Raw genomic sequence first — 17,487 nt, 5'->3', positions numbered from 1 at the left:
TGCATCCAAGTTACTGTGTATATAAATAGTTTGTTCTCCTTTTTTGTTGAATAGTATTTCCTTACAAAGATGTCCAAAATTTATTCATTCATCCATTGAAGAACAACTGTGTTGTTTCCAGTTTTTGGCTACTAAAATAAAATTGTTATGACCATTTGTATACAGGTTTTTGCATAAACATAAGTTTTTGTTTCTCTGGGATAAATGCCCAAGAGTACAATTGCTGGGTTTTATGGTAGTTGCATGTTTAGTTTTTTAAGAAAATGTCAAACTATTTTACCAGAGTAGCTGTACTGTTTTACTTTCACACCAGCAATGTGTGAGTGATCCAGCTTCTCTACATCCTCACCAGCATTTGGTGTTGTCACTTTTATGATAATGTTTATTATCAGTTTCTGCCTGGCTTCCCAAACATAATTTTTCCCCAGATTCCTTCTTAATCACTCTCTTTGATACACCCCTGGAAAAAAAACCTTCCAACCCAGTAAACTGCCAGATTACTGCTATTACTCAGAGTACAGTGGCAGAGAACTTTATCCCCAATCTTTTCCATTTAATACCTTGGTGAAGGCATAGAGAGGCATCCTCCTCAAATATGCAAAACACTGAGAGAGAGAGCAATGAATGGCTTAATAATATGACTGGTGGAACAAAACAAAGGGGCCAACCCAATCAGACACAACTTAACCGAAACAATCCCATTTATTCAACAAAACCAACACTATCTTCAGACTCTCTGCGATGTGCTGAGGATACAAACATGTACGTTAGAGTCACTATCCATTTAACTTCACAGTCTAGAAAAGAGACTTTGAAATAAGTGTGAAAACAAATACGTTTACACTTATATTATTAATGTGTCTATTGATTTAACGTAGTGTCCGACTTTTTTTTTTCAATCAGCATTAAAAAACTATGGATGAATTTGAAGTTGGGGAATAATTCCTGTATTTTAGGAAGTCTCCTTCTGTGTGTGGCTGTTGGATTAGAAGGGGACCTTTGGGAATACAAAGGTCACTTGAGAGATTAACACAGTAGTTTGAGGGGAAATGACAAGATCTGCAGCTGGGAACAGTGGCTCATGCCTCTCATCCCAGCACTCTGGGAAGCTGAGGCAGGAGGATCGCTTGAGCCCAGGAGTTTAAGACTAGCCTGGGCAACATGGTATCTAAAAAAATACAAAAAAAATTAGTCAGGCATGATGGTATGTGCCTATAGTCCTAGCTACTCAGGAGGCTGAGGTGGGAGGATCACCTGAGCCCAGGTGGTCCAGGCTGCAGTGAGCTGTGATGGCACCATAGCACTTCAAAAAAGAAAAGAAAGAAAGAAAGAGAGAAAGAAAGAAAGAAAGAAAAGAAAGAAAGAAACAAAGAAACAAAGAACAAAGTTCTAGGAACAGTACCAGTGGTGATCATGAAAAATGTGTGCAATAGTTGTGAAAAGGGTTGATAAGGCTTGCTTACCAATCAGAAAGGAGGCTGATGACAGAGAGTACTTAGGATTATTCCCAAGTTTCTGTCTCAGGCATCCATGAAAATGTCTGTGCTGTAAACTGAATAGCAAATTAGAACATAGGAGTGGGTTTTGAAAGAGAGACAATGAGTTCAGGTAAAAATGTTTGAGTTGAATCTAAAAAAGAGCATCCCTTGGAGGTGTCTTATAGGTAACTAAATATCTTCTTAGAAAAAAAAAGATATAGATTGTAGCCATAGATTTTGGAGTTCCTAACATAAAGATTATATTGGCATCCATGGTAGTACATAAGATTCTACAGTAAAGCTTATATACAGAGTAAAAATAGAAGGGGAATCAAGTTTAGAATCTTTGGAGGTACCAACATTCAAGGGAAGTCAAAAATAATAAGGGCCATTTAAAGAAACTGAAAAATAGTGGTCAAATAGCAGAAAACTAAGGTAGGAGGAAAGATGGCATATAATTCAATAGAAAAGAAAATTGCAAGTACGATAGAGGCATCTAAGGTGACAATTACTTTGAAGTCATCAAGTAATGTGGTCAATTACATTACATTAATCATATTTGGCACTGCTCTTTCCTATAGGAGAATTATACATCCCCTTCCTAAAGAAGTCAAACATGGTCAGATGACTTGCTCTGGCCAATTAAACATGATTGGAAGTCATATACTTCACTTTTAAGAAGAAGCTTTAAGAGTTAGCTCGTGGTTCACCAAGTTCTCTTTCCCTGTAAACATAATAAGCGAAATGCTCAAGAGAGACTATTCCATCAGCTCCTGTTATAGAATTCATAAAACACTGATCATAGCTACAGCCAACAAAAGATGGCCACATAGTGTGACGAACAAGTCACACACTGTGCATGTAAGCCACTGAGATTTGGGAATATTTATTACTGCAGCTGAGCAACCTAATCTATCATTATAGGCATAGATAAAATAAGGAAATAAAATAGGAAATTTCACAGAGTGAAAACTATTTTAGTTGCCAAAAAATGGAAGTCAAGCAATGGTAGGAAATTAAGATAATATCCCTAGAGATAACACTTAACATCATCTTAGTCAGAAACCAATTAAGAAACAGAAACTACTCAAAGTACTTAGAACAGGAGGAATGTAATGCAAAGAATTGATTGAATAGACATTAGAAGAGCTAAAAAGTCAACTAGGTGATGGTAAGGCACCCAGAAACTGACAACAGGAGGAAACCACTAACTTCAGCTGGAGAGAAAAAGAAAGGAGGTGGTGTAACCAGAGCCCAGAGGCTGGACTCACCCAGGAAAAGCTGGGACCAAGGCAGGCCTATCTAGCAGGACGTGGAGCCTCAGACATGGTACAGTCATTTCCAGAGACTTCTCCCAAATACAGAGCCAGAAAGGGTCATACAATAGTTTTCCTCTCTTCCTACTTCCTATCTACTGCCTGCGCCTCCCAGGGGCAGAACCTAGCCCAAATGTAAGCTGATTTGGGAACCTGAGAAATGCAAGCTGCAGCAATCAGTATCATGTTTCCTATCCTCCCTCAACACACAGCAGAGCAGAGCAGAGCAGAACAGGGGAAAGACTGACACAGGCCAGGTCTGAAGGCCAATGGTGGCAGACATTCTAGGTAGGATGAAACTTGATTTTTCATTAAGGTGTAAGAGTGTTAGAGGGAAAAGGATTTAGTTATCTGTTCAGTGTGGCTGGAGTAGAGCACTTGTGAAGAAAGGAATGTAGATACGAAGACTAGACGTGTAACCAAAAGCCAGATCATGAACAGCCTTGCATGCCATGCTCAGAAGCTTGAAATCCACCCTACAGGCCGTCATGATATTACCAGAATAATTCCTTGGAAAGATAATTCTGTCATCACTGTAGATGACAGAGTAGAGGAAAGAAAAGATAGTTCATCACCCATTTGCCTAAGGATGATGTAATAAAGGCCTAACTTGGTGGAAGGATTGGTGAACGCTATTGAGTGGCCATAGCTTAACTACAAACTTAACAAAAACTAACATTCTAGTGAAACAGAAGCCAAACCAATGAAGTTAGTGAGATGCTAGTATTATAAGACAATATTTTGAAAATTATTTTTTCATTTTTTAAATGTAAAAATTTATTTAGGATGGGGGATAGGAAAGTGAAGGGTCTGAAAACACCGTGAGATAAAAAACAGTTGGGAAAAATATAGATGTTTAACTTAGAGATAAGGAAAGGAGAAGGAATGATTATGTCTTACTTAAGATGCCAGGTTTTCTTTATAAAAACAGGATCTCTCGAGTTTACGAGCCAAGGGAAAACTAACCTGGATATGTCCTTCTGAATAGAGTCCCCAGAAATAAAAATAGGACGACTGAAAATCTATTCATTGCTTTATTTGTCCTTTTCATGGGTCACTACATTTTAGGGCATTTGATCTATAATTGGTAGAACAGGTTTCAGCCAGGGAGGATAGGAGCATCATCTTCCATCCCCATCCACCTCCGCTGTCTATCTTGACTCACACCAAGTGTGATAGCGCCTCCTGGAAGGCAGAAGGACAACAAAATTCAGAGCAGCTTACATGTAATTCGCATGTTTCAAAACATACTCACTTCCAGTGTCCTGTTTGGCCACCATTTTACTGATGGGGAAACAAAAACTCAGAGTGATTACGTCTTATCCAAAATCACGAAGGTGGTAAATGGTAATGTCACAACTATAACACATGTCACTGTCATTCAAAAACCCTTCCCGGAAATGTAGAAATTGTATTTTTCCTGAGATTCCAGGACATGCAAACTTCCTATGAATATAATCAGTAAAGTGGAAATGCACATTTACAAGGGACAAGAAGAGGAGGTAGACATTCAGCATGAGTATGCCTCCCCTTTGGCAGATTAGCCTCCCAAGCTGTGGTTACCAGCAGTTTCTTCACAGCTTCAGAAGCCTCTGGTCCCAGCTCATTTACACACTTCCTTAGCCCCTCCACAAGGTGCTCAACAGAAATGCCCAGAGTTTTCAGAAGAAGCTTTAATGGATCCATAAAGGGAAGAATGTTGTCCAGAGGTAAAGGTGCCAACTCATCAACAGGAAGGGGCACTTTGTTGATGAGGAAGGCAGTAGCTGTAGGAAAAAGAGAAACCAGGTGAGACAGGCACATCTGGGCCCAGACTATGACCTCATCATCTCTCCCTGTGTCCATCAATAGCTCCATTCCAGATCCACTCATCTTACTTCCATTGAAAACTTCTGCCTCTGGCCCTTTGCACCTGCTGTTCCATCTCCCTAGAACTTTTTTTCCTCAGCTAGCTACTTACCTTTCTTTCTCACATTATTTGGCCTCTCTTCAAATATCACCTCCTCAGAGAAGCCTGCAATGGCCATAGTCACTCTCCGCCATTTATTTTTTCTTACCATTACCTAAAAAAAGCAACTCTTCCTTTGCTATTTTTATTGTCTTTATTTTCTCATTAGAATGGAGGCTCCATGAGAACAAGGAATGTGTGTTTTTTCACTACTGCACCCATGCCTAGAACTGACCCTGGCAGAGTAAGCATTCAACAGATCATTGTGATTGACTGAAGAGGATGGTATTTTGTATGTGGCTGTCTCCACAGCTCACAGCTTTGAGGCTAAAGGAGAGATGCCATAGTGAATCTCCACATAAGGACAGGAATGGACCCAACCACAGCCCAAGAAACTGCTCCCAACCAATTCAACTCAACACTACAAACAACTGAGCACCAACTCTGTCTAGTCTGTGCAGATACATAGACAAATAAGACAAGGATGCCCATTCAGAGGCTTCACACAGTCCAATTGGTGATAGAAGATCTGTGTACACCACAGTGTAGCATGTGCTATGCTAACATTATGGACAAAGCTCCATGGAAACACAAGAAAGGGATGACTAATTCTAACATGAGAGAGTGCTGCAGGAATTTTCCAGAAGTGCTGTTAGAGCTATGTCTTGAGGCAAATGTCAGGATCATAAGGTAAAGAAGAGGAGAAGCATTTTAGAAACATGACCAATAAAGGCACGGAAATGTTAGGATAAAAGTCCATACACAGGATGGTGAGCCTTCTGCCCAGAAGGCTGGAGTGCAGATTTCCAATAGGCTATGACCAAAGGATGGAAGATAAAGGGAGTGAGGCTGCAAAAGTTGAGTGAGGTCAGATTTTTTAAAGTGTTGGATGTCACACAAAGGAGTTTGGATTTTTTTTTCCTGAGGGCAGTGGGGCACTATCAAGGCTTTTACATAGGAAAATTACATTTTATATCTTTGGCTTTAGGAAGATAACTTTCCCATAGAAGATGAATGGTGGGAAAAAGTAGAGATTGAGGAAAACATGTACAATATATTTTTTACAAAAACATGTGCAGATATATAAATGCACACATGCATGTGAGCACACACGTAAGAACACACATCCTCCTACTGGCTAAGACCTGCCATAGTTTATTTTCTATTGGAAACTTATTATTTCCCCATTCAAATTATTAAAATGGAGCCTGTATATATTTTTTTTCATTTTCAATCACCTATTGACCCTCCAAAATTCTCACCCAGAGAGGGCAGTATTTATTTTCCCCACCTCCTTTCTGCTGCCAGCTTTGCCCATAGATACCTGTCCCTGGACACTAGAGAACAATGAAATATCCAAAACTGGTGAAGTTACAAATTCCTTCAGAAATTCAATAAACATCACAAGCCAAAGTTGCCAGTGTAGGTGTCGGCAGCAATCAATTTTTCATTATTAATCTCCATACTTCTTATTTCAGACATATTGGTAAATATCTTCTCTGTATGTATTTACAGCTTCCTGGGAGAAGATCTTCAAAGCCTTCTGTTCTCTCAATGAGCAGTGGCTATCATGAAATCTCTTTTTCCCATGTGCCCACACTGTCTTCCTGATAGTTACAATGATTCCTTCCAAAAAAATAAATCAGTTCCCATTCTCCTCCAAGAAGCCAGCTTCTATACCCTTACCTGAAAATTAAACTAATCACCCACCAATGCACTAAAAGAGTTCTATCTGGATATCTCACTGTACGTTTACAGTAGTCTAGAATTATAATAACTTAGGTAGAAGCCTTATCTACCCTACCAGACTATCACCTTAAGAACAATATTTATGACTGCTTCATGTCTAAATCTTCCAATGCTTATCCAGTGCCCAACAAATTGTAGCCATTCAATAAATATCCATTGAGTGGATAAACAGATGAATGTAGCTATCTCAGGAGAACGAAGCTAGCAAATTGGATAAATGGAGATGATAGCAAGAATGACTCCATATAGTTCAAAAGCACAAAAGAAATTATAAAGTCAAATTTTAACTCAAAATTGAGGAAAATAAGAAAAACGAACGGCAACCAATATCCAGCAGTGAAATGTGCTTTGTTGACCCTCCGTGGAAGTTGGCTAACTTCCTATGTAGGATGTATTAGAATACTTATATTGGGCTAGAGCTTAGATGGTGGGGATCTGAAATACTTTCCAACATCACCATTTTCTGTGATTCCAAAACTTCTTCCAACCCTGCAAATATGTGCAACTATTATGTGTCAGTTAAAAATAAAATAAAAAAATAAAATTCCTACCACCATATTCCACTGTCAGTGAGGCAAGGCTTACTAGTTGTGCTCTTATTAACAGAAAAGTTAAGAAATGTCACGTATTCCAGATGTATTCCAGTTACTTACCAGAGTAACTACAAAGGCTGATGGTCACCAGCAGGAAGATAGTTACCAGCTTCATGACAGTTATCTGGGATATTTTTCAGGAGTTTAAAAATCAGAAAAATCTAGCAAAATCTACCAAGCCAGTGGTTCCACTTGCCATACAAAGTGTGATGGCTGCTTTTGCACACACGTATTTATATGCCCATTGAGGACCTGAATTCTAGTCCCTACCACTTGACTCACCCCACCAAAGAAAGGGATAAAGGTTATGTTTTCTCACTAAACAATTTGGAGGGTTTTCCGCTTTCCCTTGTGTTCCCATGAGAAACAAAGCTCTACAGTATAGCATTCTCAAGTACCTCTTGCATAAACCCTTGCACAGAAATAAAAGTGGAAGGCAAAGAGCCCAAAGAATCCTTCTCCTGGAAGAACATTGAAAAGAAGTGAAGAATTTATATTGGGATTAGAAGGAGTGTTTTCCTCTAGTTTTCTACATTTTTCCCCAGTTTTCTAATCACTTAAAGTTTGGAGAATCATATTAGCTGATGAACTACCCAGTTGTGAAAGCAATCTGGAGGCCACCCTGGTATAATACAGAGTCAGCTTAATGACATTTAGTGCCACATTTCTCTGGAATTCACCTGCCCCCAGCCCACTCACACATCTACTATGGCAAGATTTTCACATCTCTGTTACCTTTTCCAGTGTCAGTTATTTTGAGTATGTTCAGAGCATGTCTTCTCTGAGCCTTTGAATAGAATAATAGGCTTAAGATCTAAAATCAAAGTGCCTTTTGAAAAACCTGGGATTCAATTTTCACTATTTGTCTAATCTTGGATTTGACATTTTTAATCTAGGATATTGGTCCTCTTATCTAAAATGGGAACATAAATAACATGACCAACCATAAGGTGTGTAGCTTGGGGAAAAAATTGTTTTTGCAAGATTCTTTGGCAATCAAATCTGATAAAATCATTCAAAAATATGTAATTATAAGGTACTGGCTACAGGAGTAGTAATTTGTTTCCAAGGCTGTCTTTTTGGATCCAGGGTTCAGCCACAGGACCTCAGGACAACTTCAGTTGTGAGCACAAGTCCTGGAGTTCTTTGGGGCATCGAGTGGGCCCGACATGCAAGGAAGAGGGTAAGAAAGAACCATGAAGGGGTGAAATAGAAAGCAGAATCCATATGGGCACAGGACCAGCTCAGAGCTCCCCGGCCACGTGGTACTGCTGGCTCCAGCCATCCCCACCACCAAAGTGAAACCCAGAAAATTTTGAGAAAACACACCTTAAGATGCAAGGCCAGAGGTTGGGTCTTTATTTGTCCTCATCTGAGGGTGTGGTACTGTAATGAGGATCTAATAAAATTATGCAGACGGAACATTCTGCTATGCCAAACCAAAATTAATATCTAATTTATGTCACATTTTACTAATTTTTATGTTACCATGTTGTAACTGTCATTTCTTTATCTTTCTGCTACTTAATAAACTACTTTATAAACTACATGAAAGACACCATGAATGCCTGCCATGCACCTCAATCCTGCCACTTCTCCTTCTTTCTCTACCAGTACTGCTTCCATTTCTCCTACATATTCCCACTGATGGCAGTGATATTAATATACCAAGCCCCTCAAAGAGCCAAGGTTGTGTGCATGAGTGGTGGTAAGATTGATGCCGTTGCCAGAGGAACAGGGTCCAGCTGCTTGCTCTCATGGTCCAATAATGAGAAACAGGTGAACTGGGAAAGAAGAGAGTTTATTTTTGTAAGCAGCCACAGGGAGAAGGTCAGAGTAATTTACCAGACCAACTAAAAGTTATGAGTTTTTCCTTTAGTATATATAAATGAATTTCAAGCTCTATGCCTACACGCAGGAATATTTCTACTTAGCCTAAATCTAATCTTTAACTAGTGGTCTGTGGGCTGGAAAGTTTGTTAATTTTACATGGGTCCTGGTATGGTTTGTATGTGCATGAATGCTTTTATCACTCAATCAGGTTTGAGGATGAGAAAGCCCAGGTAGGGTCTTAACGGGTTTGTTTCTGCATTCCAGCTCTCCTACTCAGGCACCAGTTTCTTCAGTTCTTTAATGTTTAACTTACACATTCATCATTACAGCAAAGGGCTTATGGAGACTTGGTTGCTTGTGGAGATCCAGCCTGCCACAATGACGCCCTTTAGTTTTTTATTATGGTCTCTTTTGGAATACTAAACCAGTGCTGCCCTCAAATTTGTTTGCTTGCTATTAAATCCTTTCTCTTCACTTTCATTCCTGGCTCTGTATTATAGAAAGTTGACTTTTTAAAATGTGGTTTCCAGGCTTCCTTGCTTCCAGGCTTCCTTGCCAACTGCATCTGATTAAGTTAAGCCAGTGGAAGGCACAGGTGAAAGAGTGGAGAGAGAGAGAAAAGGAGAAGGGATATGTCTCCCTCTCTCCAATTCAGGAGCTATCTTGGGTAGTGGCTGTACCCTCTCCAAAGCTCATCTCCCTTCAGAAAGGTCTTTTATCTGTGGTTCCCCCTATGCCATGCAGGCCAACATTGTTCCAGCTTTTACTGCATGGCCCCAGCTCCTAGACCCCACCTTCTCATCACTGTCCTTCCTGACCTAGAAGGAGTAACAGCTTTCTGCATTTTCTAATCTCAGAGTTGATTCATCTTCTGCTTGGTTGCTTTAACTGCATTTCTAGCACTTTGTAAATTACCCTCCATGTGGAATTCTTTGTGTGTGGTCACTTGGTATGGTTTCAACTTTTTGGCTGGACTCTGACTGACGCAGCATCCTAAAATATTGTAGCACTTTCAATAAAAAATAGGTTTTCCAGTTTCTAAACTGACTTCTTTCTTATAAACGCCAAGTTATAAATCCATGAGGGACAGGACCGAGGCCTCCTCAGGTGAAATACAGCATTATACATGCAGAAATCCTTCTCTCTTTTAACCTCTGAAATGATTGGTACTGTATCAGGCTTCTCTGCTGGTCCTAGAGGGCAATTTCTTTCCAGGAGATTCCTGAGACCCCTGGGCAAATAGATTTCTGTTGGGTCTATCTAGTAATCGCCAGACATGCAGTCTTGACTGGAACCTACATGAAAAACATCAACTCAAAAGCACCCACAAATATCCACATACGTATACATATATGAATAGAATAGTAGTATGTATGTGTGTACATGCAAATCATATTATACATACACACATAACCATCAAGCACTATTGTTTTCACTCATTTGTTCAACAAATGTTTATTGAGTACCCATTATGTGTCAGGCACTGTGTCAGCAATTAGGACTAGTGCAGAAAACCAGACAAGCAAATTTCCTGCCTTCCTGGAGCTGACAATGTAGTGAGATACACAGGCAAGAAATAAGTAAACAGAAAACACTAGTGGTTAGTGCTGTGAAGAAGTAAATAGAAAGCTGTGATAGACAACAAGTGGATTGGGGGTATGCTCAGAATTGAAAACAGACTCGGACTTGTTTACTTCTGTGCTTCCTATGTTTTGAGCCATTGTATTAATCATGTATTTTAATTCTGTATTTTTGATGTTTTGACCCCTTGGGGCCTTGCTGACCTTGAAAGGACTGCCCTTCCCAGGACTAGCTAATTCCTAGAGATATCACCGGGAGCATGCCTTTCATAAGCAAATTAACCAATCCAGAGCCCAAAGCCCCAACGACCTTTATTGGGCTTGTGCACTGTGGGCCATTATTCCCATGCCTTAATCACCCCATGACCAACTAGAGACAGCCCCAAGACCCCAGAGCCCACCAAAATTATTCAAACTAGCCCATTTAAAACCTGCTTACCCTATCTCTCCTGTCTTCCTTCAGAAACCACAATAAAGGCTCCTGCTCACATTTTCCTCCACTCCATCTGTCTCTTGAATAACCCTGGTGCTTCCCGTGTGCCTCCAGCCCCATGGTGTGTCATGGCCCCTTGTATTGGGATCTGAGCACACTAAAATCTCTTTTCAACAGCAGTCAACTCCTGATCTGTTCACAAGAAGAATAGAATCTACATTTTAAAACAGCCATGTAGCCTTTTCTTGTGCCTTTGTTATGGTATTGTTACTGTAACCACTCAATAGATTCACCTTGCCTGCTGCCTAGACAGAGCCAATGTATGAAGACAGGGGAATTGCAATAGAGAAAGAGTTATTCACTTAGAGCTGGCTGTGGAGGAGACTGGAGTTTTATTATTACTGAAATCAGTCTCCTCAGGCCTTCAAGGATCAGAGTTTTTAAGGATAACTTGGTGGGTGAGGGGCCAGTGAGTCAGGAGTGCTGATTGGTTAGGTTGGAGATGAAACCACAGAGAGTTGAAGCTGCCCTGTTGCACTGAGTCAACTCCTGGGTGGGGCTACAAGATAAGATGAGCCAGTTTATCCATCTGGGTGGTGCCAACTGATCCATCAAGTGCAGGTCTGCAAAATTTCTCAAGCACTGATCTCAGGTTTTACAATAGTGATGTTATCCCCAGGGGCAATTTGGGGAGAGTCAGAATCTTGTAACCTCCAGGTACATGACTGCCAAACCATAATTTCTAATCTTATGGCTAATTTGTTAGTCCTACAAAGACGTTCTAGTCCCCAGGCAAGAAGGGGAAGTAGGGGTGTTGTTTCCCTTTTGTTTCAGAGTCTTTCTTCCCTCAGGCTTCTTCTGAGGGTAAAGGAAACTGTCCCCCACCCCACCAACACTCTTGGTGGTTGGGGATGTCAGCCCCAGTCCAAGCCAGGCTTTCTATGACATTTTCCTGATTTGTTTGGAATGAACAGGTGAGCAGCAGCTCTCTGCCCCACTCCCCTCCCGGAAGAGACTGGGGCTCATGGCCCAGAGGCCACATGTGGCAGGCTGGCCAGTGTTCCTAGCCACACATCCACAGTGTCTTCCTCTCTCCTGGCTGAGGGATCAAGCTCCATGTGAACCCCAGGGAAGAAACAGCAATTAAGTTTCTCTCCCTCTTGGAGAAATCCATTTGCATAAGAATAAGAGCTTCTTCCCTCAGGCATCTTTCCAACCCTGCACTTTGAGAGTCTGTTTTTTTCCTTTTCTCAACCCTGTCAGCAGTTAACACAGCCCTGCACTTTAAGTTGGGGTTTTTTTTTCTTCTTTCCAATGGGTCAAGAGTTATGTGAAAGGCTTTTTATCTTCCTTTTAGATGATATTTTACTAGGCCAGGACTCCAGTTGTCACTGTTTATATTCTCTGTAAAGTTTTAATTATGAGAAAGAATTTTTGAAGTTGTTCATAAGCTGTAGCCAATCTGATGTGCTTTGCATGTCTTTCTATATGATCAGTAGCAAACTTTGCTACAAGCTGTCAGGCCTCTGAGCCTAAGCCAAGCCATCGCATCCCTTGTGACTTGCACGTATACACCTAGATGGCCTGAAGTAACTGAAGATCCACAAAAGAAGTAAAAATAGCCTTAACTGATGACATTCCACCGTTGTGATTTGTTCCTGCCTCACCTTAACTGATCAATGTACTTTGTAATCTCCCCTACCTTTAAGAAGGTTCTTTGTAATTCTCTCCACCCTTGAGAATGTACTTTGTGAGATCTACCCCTGCCTGCAAAACATTGCTCTTAACTTCACCGCCTATCTTAAAACTTATAAGAACTAATGATAATCCATCTTCTTTCCCTGACTCTCTTTTCAGACTCAGCCCACCTGCACCCAGGTGAAATAAACAGCCATGTTGCTCACACAAAGCCTGTTTGTTGGTCTCTTCACATGGATGCACATGAAATTTGGTGCCGTGACTCGGATCGGGGGACCTCCCTTGGGAGATCAATCCCCCATCCTCCTGCTCTTTGCTCCGTGAGAAAGATCCACCTACGACCTCAGGTCCTCAGACCGACCAGCCCAAGAAACATCTCACCAATTTCAAATCCAGTAAGTGGCCTCTTTTTACTCTCTTCTCCAGCCTCCCTCACTATCCCTCAACCTCTTTCTCCTTTCAATCTTGGCACCACAATTCAATCTCTCCCTTCTCTTAATTTCAATTCCTTTCATTTTCTGGTAGAGACAAAAGAGACACGTTTTATCTGTGGACCCAAAACTCTGGTGCTGGTCATGGACTGGGAAGGCAGCCTTCCCTTGGTGTTTAATCATTGCAGGGACACCTCTCTGATTATACACCCACGTTTCAAGGGTGTGAGACCATGCAGGGATGCCTGCCTTGGTCCTTCACCCTTAGCGGCAAGTCCCACTTATCTGGGGAAGGGGCAAGCACCCCAACCCCTTCTGTCCTTGTCTCTACCCCTTCTCTACTTTTCTGGGGAAGGGGCAAGTACCCCTCAACCCCTTCTCCTTCACCTTTAGTGGCAAGTCCCGCTTTCCTGGGGCAGGGGCAAGTACCCCTCAACCCCTTCTCCTTCACCCTTAGCGGCAAGTCCTGCTTTCCTAGAGGGCAAGAACCCCCTAATTGCTTATTTCCACACCCCAACCTCTTATCTCTGTGCCCCAATCCCTTATTGCCATGCTCCAACCCCTTCTCTGCTTTTCTGGAAGTCAAGAACCCCCCACCCCTTCTCCGTGTCTCTACTCTTTTCTCTGAGCTTGCCTCCTTCACTATAGGCAAGCTTCCACCTTCCATTCCTCCTTCTTCTCCCTTAGCCTGTGTTCTCAAAAACTTAAAACCTCTTCAACTCACACCTGACCTAAAACCTAAATGCCTTATTTTCTTCTGCAATACCGCTTGACCCCAATACAAACTTGACAGTAGTTCCAAATAGCCGGAAAACGGCACTTTGAATTTTTCCATCCTATAAGATCTAAATAATTCTTGTCGTAAAATGGGCAAATGGTCTGAGGTGCCTGACGTCCAGGCATTCTTTTACACATCAGTCCCTTCCTAGTCTCTGTGCCCAGTGCAACTCATCCCAAATCTTCTTTCCCTCCCGCCTGTCCCCTCAGTCCCAACCCCAAGCATCGCTGAGTCTTTCTAATCTTCCTTTTCTACAGACCCATCTGACCTCTCCCCTCCTCGCCAGCCCAAGCTAGGTCCCAGTTCTTCCTCAGCCTCCACTCCTCCACCCTGCAATCTTTTTATCACCTCCCCTCCTCACACCTGGTCTGGCTTACAGTTTCGTTCTGTGACTAGCCCTCCCCCACCTGCCCAGCAATTTACTCTTAAAAAGGTGGCTAGAGCTAAAGGCATAGTCAAGGTTAATGCTCCTTTTTCTTTATCCCAAATCAGATAGTGTTTAGGCTCTTTTTCATCAAATATAAAAATCCAGCCCAGTTCATGGCTCGTCTGGCAGCAACCCTGAGACGCTTTACAGTCCTAGACCCTAAAAGGTCAAAAGGCCATCTTATTCTCAATATACATTTTATTACCCAATCTGCTCCCGACATTAAATAAAACTCCAAAAATTGGAATCTGGCCCTCAAACCCCACAACATGACTTAATTAACCTCACCTTCAAGGTGTACAATAATAGAAAAAAAAAGTTGCAATTCTTTGCCTCCACTGTGAGACAAACCCCAGCCACATCTCCAGCACACAAGAACTTCCAAACACCTGAACCGCAGCGGCCAGGCGTTCCTCCAGAACCTCCTCCCCCAGGAGCTTGCTACAAGTGCCAGAAATCTGACCACCAGGTCAAGGAATGCCTGCAGCCCAGGATTCCTCCTAAGCCGTGTCCCATCTGTGCCGGACCCCACTGGAAATCGGACTGTTCAACTCACCTGGCAGCCACTCCCAGAGCCCCTGGAACTCTGGCCCAAGGCTCTCTGACTGACTCCTTCTTGGCTTACTGGCTGAAGACTTTTGCTGCCTGATCACCTCAGAAGCCCTGTAGACCATCACAGATGCCGAGCTTTAGGTAACTCTCACAGTGGAGGGTAAGTCTGTCCCCTTCTTAATCAATATGGAGGCTACCCACTCCACATTACCTTCTTTTCAAAGGCCTGTTTCCCTTGCCTCCATAACTGCTGTGAATATTGATGGCCAGGCTTCTAAACCTCTTAAAACTCCCCAAATCTGGTGCCAACTTAGACAATATTCTTTTAAGCACTCCTTTTTAGTTATCCCCACCTGCCTAGTTCCCTTATTTGGCTGAGACACTTTAACTAAATTATCTGCTTCCCTGACTATCCCTGGACTACAGCTACATCTCATTGCCACCATTCTTCCCAATCCAAAGCCTTCTTTGTGTCCTCCTCTTGTATCCCCCCACCTTAACCCACAAGTATAAGATACCTCTACTCCCTCCTTGGCGACCGATCATGCACCCCTTACCATCTCATTAAAACCTAATCACCCTTACCCCGCTCAATGTCAAGATCCCATCCCACAGCACGTTTTAAAAGGATTAAAGCCTGTTATCACTCGCCTGCTACAGCATGGCCTCTTAAAGCCTATAAACTCTTCTTACCATTCCCCCATTTTACCTGTCCTAAAACCAGACAAGGCTTACAAGTTAGTTCAGAATCTGCGCCTTATCAACCAAATTGTTTTGCCTATCCACCCCATGGTGCCAAACCCATATACTCTCCTATCCTCAATACCTCCCTCTACTACCCATTATTCTGTTCTAGATCTCAAACATGCTTTCTTTACTATTCCTTTGCACTCTTCATCCCAGCCTCGCTTTGCTTTCACTTAGACTGACCCTGACACCCATTAGGCTCAGCAAATTACCTGGGCCGTACTGCCTCAAGGCTTCACAGACAGACCCCATTACTTCAGTCAGGCCCAAATTTCATCCTCATCTGTTACCTATCTTGGCATAATTCTCGTAAAAACACACATGCTCTCCCTGCTGATCGTGTCCAATTAATCTCCCAAACCTCAATCCCTTACAAAACAACAACTCCTTTCCTTCCTAGGCATGGTTAGTGAGGTCAGAATTCTTACACAAGAGCCAGGACCACACCCTATAGCCTTTCTGTCCAAACAACTTGACCTTACTGTTTTAGCCTAGCCCTCATGTCTGCATGCAGCGGCTGCCACTGCTTTAATACTTTTAGAGGCCCTCAAAATCACAAACTATGCTCAACTCACTCTCTACATTTCTCATAACTTCCAAAATCTATTTTCTTCCTCATACCTGATGCATATACTTTCTGCTCCCCAGCTCCTTCAGCTGTACCCACTCTTTGTTAAGTCCCACAATTACCATTGTTCCTGGCCCGGACTTCAATCTGGCCTCCCACATTATTCCTGATACCACACCTGACCCCCATGACTGTATCTCTCTGATCCACCTGATATTCACCCCATTTCCCCATATTTCCTTCTTTCCTGTTCCTCACCCTGATCACGCTTGATTTATTGATAGCAGTTCCACCAGGCCTAATCACCACACACCAGCAAAGGCAGGCTATGCTATAGTACAAGCCACTAGCCCACCTCTCAGAACCTCTCATTTCCTTTCCATTGTAGAAATCTATCCTCAAGGAAATAACTTCTCAGTGTTCCATCTGCTAGTCTACTATTCCTCAGGGATTATTCAGGCCCCCTCCCTTCCCTACACATAAAGCGCGAGGATTTGCCCCCACCCAGGACTGGCAAATTAGCTTTACTCAACATGTCCCGAGTCAGGAAACTAAGATACCTCTTAGTCTAAATAGACACTTTCACTGAATAAGTAAAGGCCTTTCCTACAGGGTCTGAGAAGGCCACCACAGTCATTTCTTCCCTTCTGTCAGACATAATTCCTCAGTTTAGCTTTCCCACCTCTATACAGTCTGATAAGAGACCAGCCTTTATTAGTCAAATCAGCCAAGCAGTTTTTCAGGCTCTTAGTATTCAGTGAAACCTTTATATCCCTTACGGTCTTCCGTCTTCAAGAAAAGTAGAACGGACTAAAGGTCTTTTAAAAACACACCTCACCAAGCTCAGCCACCAACTTAAAAAGGACTGGACAATACTTTTACCACTTTCGCTTCTCAAAATTCAGGCCTGTCCTCAGACTGCTACAAGGTACAGCCCATTTGAGCTCCTTTTTATTAGTCCCCAGTCTCATTCCAGACACCGGACCAACTTAGACTGTGCCCCCAAAAAACTTGACATCCCTACTATTTTCAGTCTAGTCATACTCCTATTTTCCATTCTCAACTACTCGTACATGCCCTGCTCTTGTTTACACTGCCAGTTTACACTGTTTCCCCAAGCCATCACAGCTGATATCTCCTTGTGCAAACCCCAAACTGCCACTCTTAACTCTTGAAGTAAATAAATAATCTTTGCTGGCAGGACTATGCTGAATCTCCTTAGGCACTCTCTAATCAGACGTCCTAGGTCCTCCCAATTCTTAGACCTTTTATATCTGTTTTTCTCCCTCTCTTATTCCATTTAGTTTTTCAATTCATACAAAACCGTATCCAGGCCATCACCAATAATTCTACACA

General features: G+C 42.1%; 1 protein-coding gene across 1 annotated transcript; it reads right to left on the bottom strand.

Moving 5' to 3' along the window:
* Nucleotides 1-3,817: 3,817 nt before the first annotated feature.
* Nucleotides 3,818-7,292, bottom strand: SCGB3A2 (secretoglobin family 3A member 2). Its single transcript, XM_002816048.4, has 3 exons — nt 7,145-7,292; nt 4,358-4,560; nt 3,818-3,979 (listed from the first exon to the last, which is right to left on the bottom strand). Exons 1-3 carry the CDS (start codon nt 7,197-7,199, stop codon nt 3,956-3,958), a joined length of 282 nt encoding a protein of 93 aa, XP_002816094.1. The 5' UTR covers nt 7,200-7,292; the 3' UTR covers nt 3,818-3,955.
* Between the last annotated feature and the right edge of the window lie 10,195 nt (nt 7,293-17,487).

The sequence above is a fragment of the Pongo abelii genome, chromosome 4, assembly GCF_028885655.2.
Source record: "Pongo abelii isolate AG06213 chromosome 4, NHGRI_mPonAbe1-v2.0_pri, whole genome shotgun sequence".
NCBI lineage: Eukaryota > Metazoa > Chordata > Mammalia > Primates > Hominidae > Pongo > Pongo abelii.
The sequence above is the reverse complement of the archived record's forward strand: the minus strand, read 5'-3'. Positions and strand labels throughout refer to the sequence as shown.

Coding starts and splice junctions, on each gene's coding strand:
- SCGB3A2 (XM_002816048.4), bottom strand. CDS start 7,199: ATGAAGCTGGTAACTATCTTCCTGCTGGTGACCATCAGCCTTTGTAGT. Junction 4,561..7,144: donor CAGCCTTTGTAGTTACTCTG/GTAAGTAACTGG, acceptor TTTTTCCTACAG/CTACTGCCTTCCTCATCAAC. Junction 3,980..4,357: donor AAGCTGTGAAGAAACTGCTG/GTAACCACAGCT, acceptor TCTGCCTTCCAG/GAGGCGCTATCACACTTGGT.